The following is a 6000-nucleotide window of genomic DNA, read 5'->3' on the forward strand; positions in this document are numbered from 1 at the left end:
AAACACTGAGATACGATTGGCCATGAGAGGTCAAATTAGAAATCTCTAATTAGAAATCTATCTAAATCTATCCATCAGGTATGGATAGACTTAGATAGAACCTTTTTAAAGTCAGTTTAATGCATGCACATTCTTTACAAAATCGCACACTGTATTAGAATTCAGTTTTTGCTCGGACAGTAAAGAAATCTTTATCTACCAGTAATAAATCTATTGCCAATACACACGATTGATATTTTGTTAAGTAAACATTACATCAGCTTTCATCCAGTGAGGTTTACTTACGATTACACTTACACTCTTGCTTAAGCACTGCCTCTAATACTAGTTTTAATATCAGTCTGTCTGTCTCTACAGAAAGTCTCTGCCCTGTCCTGCATTGTTCCCGTCCCCAAAATACCACGACCCTCTGCCCAGAACGACTACAGGCCCGTCACTTTAACATCACATATTATGAACTTGTTTGAGAGACTTATCCTGGATATACTTCGGCCCCAGTTAAAATCCTCTCTTGACCCTCTTGAGTTTGCCTATCAGCTATTCCTGGGAGTAGATGACGCCATTATACACCTGCTCCACCGAACCTACTCCCACCTTGACGAACCTGGGACCAGTGTTAGGATTATGTTCTTTGACTTCTCCAGTGCCTTTAACACCATACACCATACGACGGGCAGTACTGGGGGAGAAACTAAGGATCATGCAAATTGACACTCACAAACTTGGTCTCCTGGATCATGGACTACCTGACTTGCCGTCCCCAGTATGTCTAATTACAAAACTGTGTCCGACACAGTGATCTGCAGCACTGGTGCTCCTCAGGGGACTGCTCTGTCTCCATTTCTTTTCACCCTCTATACATCTGACTTGTATATAATTATATAATTCAGAATCATGCCATCTACAGAGGTTCTCTGAAGACTCTGTGGTTGTGGGATGTATTAAGAACGGTGACATCGAGTACCAGTCTGTGGTGGATGACTATGTTTTCTGGTGTGAGCGTAACCACCTACAACTCAACATCAAAAAAAAAGAAGGAGCTGGTGGTCGACTTTAGGAAAAGTGGAACTCCTGTGTTATCTGGATAACAAATTGGACTGGTCAGTTAACACAATGGCACTCTACAAGAAAGGACAGAGCAGGATGTACTTTCAGAGAAGGCTCAGGTCTTTTAACATCTGTAATACTATTCTTCGGATGTTTAATGAATTTGTTGTGGCGAGTATTGTTTCCAATGCAGTGGTCTGTTGGGGCTGTAACATGAAAGCGGCAGACAGACACAGACTGGACAAGGTCATTAAAAGGGCCAGATCTGTCCTGGGCTTGGATCTGGACTCTGTTGATGTCGCGGCAAGAAGGGGATTCTGTCCAAAATACACACAATCTTGAAAAATCCTTCTCACCCGCTATACAGAGCTCTCTCTGACCAAAGGAGCAATTTCAGCCAGAATCAGATTATGAGGTGTTCTACAGAGCGCCACAGGAGATCTTTTCTCCCAATGGCCATAAAATTATATACCTTATCTCTGTAACGTTTTCACTACGGGATAGGGACTGTCAGTAGTTACTGTTCAATAATACGTTATGATACTACTGTTCCCACAACTCAAGATAAGTTCCAAGTACAATATCCGATTACCAGTACATTTGTGCAATATTCTTTCTTTTCATTTTAAGTGCAATATCGGTATATTAATTATTTTTAGTAAAATATGTAACTTACTGTGTGCTATATTTAATTCTATTTTTACTTTTATTTATTGTTATTTTTCTTTAAATTTTTTTTTCTTTAATTTTATTTTTTCTTGTCTAATTAATTTTTTCCTTTCTTCCCGGTAAATTAATCAACAAACTATATAACCAAGACAAAGCAATTTTCCACTGGGATTAATAAAGTTCTTTGAACCTTGAATCTTTTTATTGACAGTAAAGTGTCTAAACCAAATCCAGTACTACCTTCATCATTTGAAAGCGTTTTAAGTTCTACTGAGATGGTGGTACCCTGGGTACCCCAGCCATGAAGGTAGCCAAAATTAGCAAAGGCAGTTACAATGAAAATAACAAAAAATATGAATTCATGGAACTGGTATATCATATCATTCTACACTGTCATGTAAAAACTTTTTATCTGTCTAACACACACAAACATACTTCTGCTATAAAAATTTAACATCCTTACAGACCAGGCAAATCCATTAAGGCAAGCCACTTGTGTACAGTTGTGGCTCACACGGTTAATTATTAATAAGACACTAGTGAGGTGAGACGTACAAACTCTGCAGTTCAACAACTTCTTACACAATCCTGTCTTAACACTGGCTTCCTCCATGTCAACCGCCACATGTCTGACTGGCAGCGGTTACAACACTTGACATGAGGGAGAGCAGGGTGTTTTAGCACCTGGTAATGTTCTGACCAATAAATCTCAAAAGTCTCTAAAAAGAACATGCATGCATTTAGACTCAGCTCATTGATGCAAGAAGCGTAAAAATTAGGTGTACTAAGATGTATGATATTTTTGAAACAGTAATGGGGTGAAGCTTTGATGCAAAAAGCAAATAGATACCCTTTAATATCATGATAATGTATACACCAAAATTAGTTTCCTTCATTATGACTGCTATTTGTTTAGACCCATTATTACACTGCGCCTAGATGTAAAAATTCCACAGGAATTTCCAAGCTTCCAAGAGACAAATAGCTAGGAATCTTGAAATACTGCTTTCTCCCATTAAACAGAATTACAATACAATTTAAAAAAGAAAGGGGAAAATATTGACAGAGTCACAACCTGGTCAAGCTGCGTCTTTTAAAATACATTTTCTTGCTGTTCAAATATGTTTTTAAAACAAACCTTGTAAAACAGCTTAAATAGTGGCAGAAAAAGGTCAAAATTGGCCCAAAAAACACTAATATATGTATCAAATAACAAAAAAAAGGAAGCTTACTTGCTTAAAAATGAGTGTCTGTAAAACATGCAAATAAATAAATAACTAAATTTACTTCTTGCATGTCTATGTATAATTACATCAAAAATGTAAAACTCAAACACTGACTTTATGCTGGTCATCAAAATGATAAGCAGCATCAAGTTTAACACTTGCTTATGGAAAACGCGTCAAATCTACTTCATCAGTCAACAGAGTTGTACGTTAATTTCTTCATATTCACTAAACACTTTATCCTGATCAGCGCAGAGGTGGATCTTGAGGATATTTAAGGTTAAATAGCCACAAGGTGTGAGGCGGAAATATACCGTAGATGCACACACATTTAAACCTTCTTTTTCACAGGCATGTTTGTCATGAGAGGCAGAAGGAAATTGGAGAACCTGCAGAGATCTTGACACGAGAAGAACGTGGGCTGAAATTCTAGAAATGGAATTTGTAGATGTGTAGATGGAAACAGCTCTAAGAATGTTAAGATTAGTAGCTATTTGACTAAACCAGTTTGGTGATCCTAGAACTGAAATGTATCTGGAATTAACAGATCACAGTAGAGTGTAATGTCTTTAATCGAACACCTTCATGCAAAACTCCGTACAGGGACTAACCTAAGGTTAGGATCGAACCCGGGACCCCAAAGCTGTGAAGTGGCAACTGCCAATCAAGGTGTTCTATATAACTTTAACCAATATCTACTGAAAACTGATGTCCTGACACCAGACACTAAAATTGTATTCATTAATAGAGAATACTGTTCACACAGATCGGCACTGATGAAAGAAGCCACACCTTCTAAAATCTTCTAATCTCTGAAAATCACGGATTTCTGACACATGTGGCTCAAAGGATCAGAGGTAGAAAGTTTAAAATGTTACATCAGAACATTTAAAAATATTATGATGCAACAATGTAAAAACATCAGGTTCATTCGTTACACTGTGCACGTTATGGTTACTTCCGCAAAGTGTCCATGTAAACAAACAAACAAAAGTCGCGCGAGGGGCACAGACCAAAAACGTGTTTCTCTAGTGTGCAGGTACTGCAGTGTAGTGTAGTGTAGTGTAGTGGTACGTGTACGGAGGTAAAACCTGCATGATAGAAAAAGTTGTCGGACAGGAATGCGTATTAGTTCATTAGCACGCGGCTGTCACTCATGTGTTGCCAATTACCTCCGCAATTACTCCGACACACGCACGCACGCTGGAGTCACGGCAAGCCCTGACTGACACGTTACAGCGAGCGCACTTCAGGAAGGTTCTGGAACTCTCCGCTTACCTCATCCCATTTGATAAACTTGCTTCCCGCTTTCAGGAGCTCGGGCACGCACACGGGTTTGAGCTGGAGCGTGTGCACTCCCGGTTTCGCCCCGGCCATGGCTGCAACAACAGCCTGTCCTCTTCTTCCTCAGCTCCACACTCCTGTCACACACACACACACACACACACTTCTCAGGCGAACCTGACGCGACTTCTGTGATAACCGCAGGAAAATAGAAGACGAGCGAGTGTGTGAAAGTCTCTCCGCTCTGAGTCACACATTAACGAGTAGCCCGAACTCGCTCCAGTCTTTTCCCGTCGCTTAGACTTTACACTCCATGTGTTCGCCGCTTCAGTCGCCTATTACTGCCGAATTGAGCTTTTCCTTCCCGTCCACGTCCTCCTGTTTCCTCCTCGATGATTTGACTAACTTTCACTCGACTCCGACGCGCGCAGCCAAGTGTCCTTGCTTTTCCTTCATGGCTTATTTTTTCTTGAAGTGAGCGACAGAGAGAGAGAGAGAGAGTGAGTGAGTGAGTGAAGGGCAGGGAAGGAGAGAGAGAGAGAGAGAGAGAGAGAGAGACGGGGGGAGGTGAGGAAGTAAGTGAGAAATGCGAACAGGCGAGGGAGTGCTGCTTTTCTTTTCTCCTTCCCTTCTTTTCTTCGTCTTCTACTTCTCCTATCGTTTACAGTTTGTCACTGCTACTTTCCTTTTTTCTCACAGAGGAGGGTTTAACACGGCCACACACACACACACACACACACAGAGCGTCCCCATTGGTCTATAATTCATTTTGTCCTTGTCTGTAGAATTTGCTCAAATCAAACAAGGCTTAAATTCTCACAAGGGAGAATTTGACTTGAGAGAATTCTTGAATTCCTGAAACACTTTCAAATCCTTGATTTGCTCCATATTCAACTAGACAGACTTTTGATCAAATCACTGCCCTTGTTTGGTAAGATCTTGTCAAATGTCAAACAACACAATGAATAACTTTGTTTGGAAATTGCCATTCGATATGGCGGATGAGGAAACTTCTAGAGCTTCAGTGGTAAGGTGAGGTTTTACCTTACTGCACACGTTTGAGGATGATTAGTTCAAACTGAAGATCTTACCACTATCATTGAGTGAACGTTTTCCTTTCGGAAAACGTTCACTCAAACACAGGCACTGGTTCTGTACTGGGTCGAACACCAAACACCAGCCAGCTGTTTCAATTCACCAAAATCCTGAAACGGACAAATCAACTCTGACTGATCTTTATATGATCAGTTTTTATTTGTGATCATGTAGAAGTTAGCAACACTAAAGATCTTACTGTCTGTACAGAGAGAGAGAGAGAGAGAGAGAGAGAGAGTCTCAATCATTTATCAGTGATCATAGCTTGGTTTCAGTTTCTGATCATTCAGGACAACAAAGTCATGATAAATCAAAAGCGGATCACTATATTTTGAAGTTTTACATTTCCAGCAGACCATTTGCAATAAAATAAGCCTTCAGACATATACTTGTTTTAGTGCCATGGGGTGCTTAATCAGCTTTGGATATGATTGAGCTTGGAGGCCAGATCAGCAGCCTTGAGCTTTTTTTTTGTCTGCTGGGCCTCATGCATGGTGGGCTATGATGCACTGGGTGTTCTGGTGTCTTTCTATTACAGCCAGCATCAACTTTTTCAGCAGTTAGTGCTACACTGGCTCTTCTGAGGGATCAGGCGGTCAGATTGGCTTTTGGTCCCCAGAGGCAGAGATGTGCTTCGGGAGCCCATCATCCACTCACAAGTTTACTGGTATATAATTGA

At 40.5% G+C, this 6000-nt stretch overlaps 1 protein-coding gene across 1 annotated transcript in view; it reads right to left on the reverse strand.

The window, feature by feature from the left end:
• plcb3 (phospholipase C, beta 3 (phosphatidylinositol-specific)) overlaps window positions 1-4766 on the reverse strand; it is a 72412-nt gene extending 67646 nt beyond the window's left edge. The window contains exon 1 of the mRNA XM_053492930.1: window positions 4221-4766. Coding sequence (XP_053348905.1) covers window positions 4221-4319 — 99 coding nt within the window. The 5' untranslated portion in view covers window positions 4320-4766. The remainder of the gene's footprint in view (window positions 1-4220) is intronic.
• Window positions 4767-6000: the final 1234 nt, after the last annotated feature.

This window comes from Clarias gariepinus, chromosome 1, assembly GCF_024256425.1.
Source record: "Clarias gariepinus isolate MV-2021 ecotype Netherlands chromosome 1, CGAR_prim_01v2, whole genome shotgun sequence".
Taxonomy (NCBI): Eukaryota; Metazoa; Chordata; class Actinopteri; order Siluriformes; family Clariidae; genus Clarias; species Clarias gariepinus.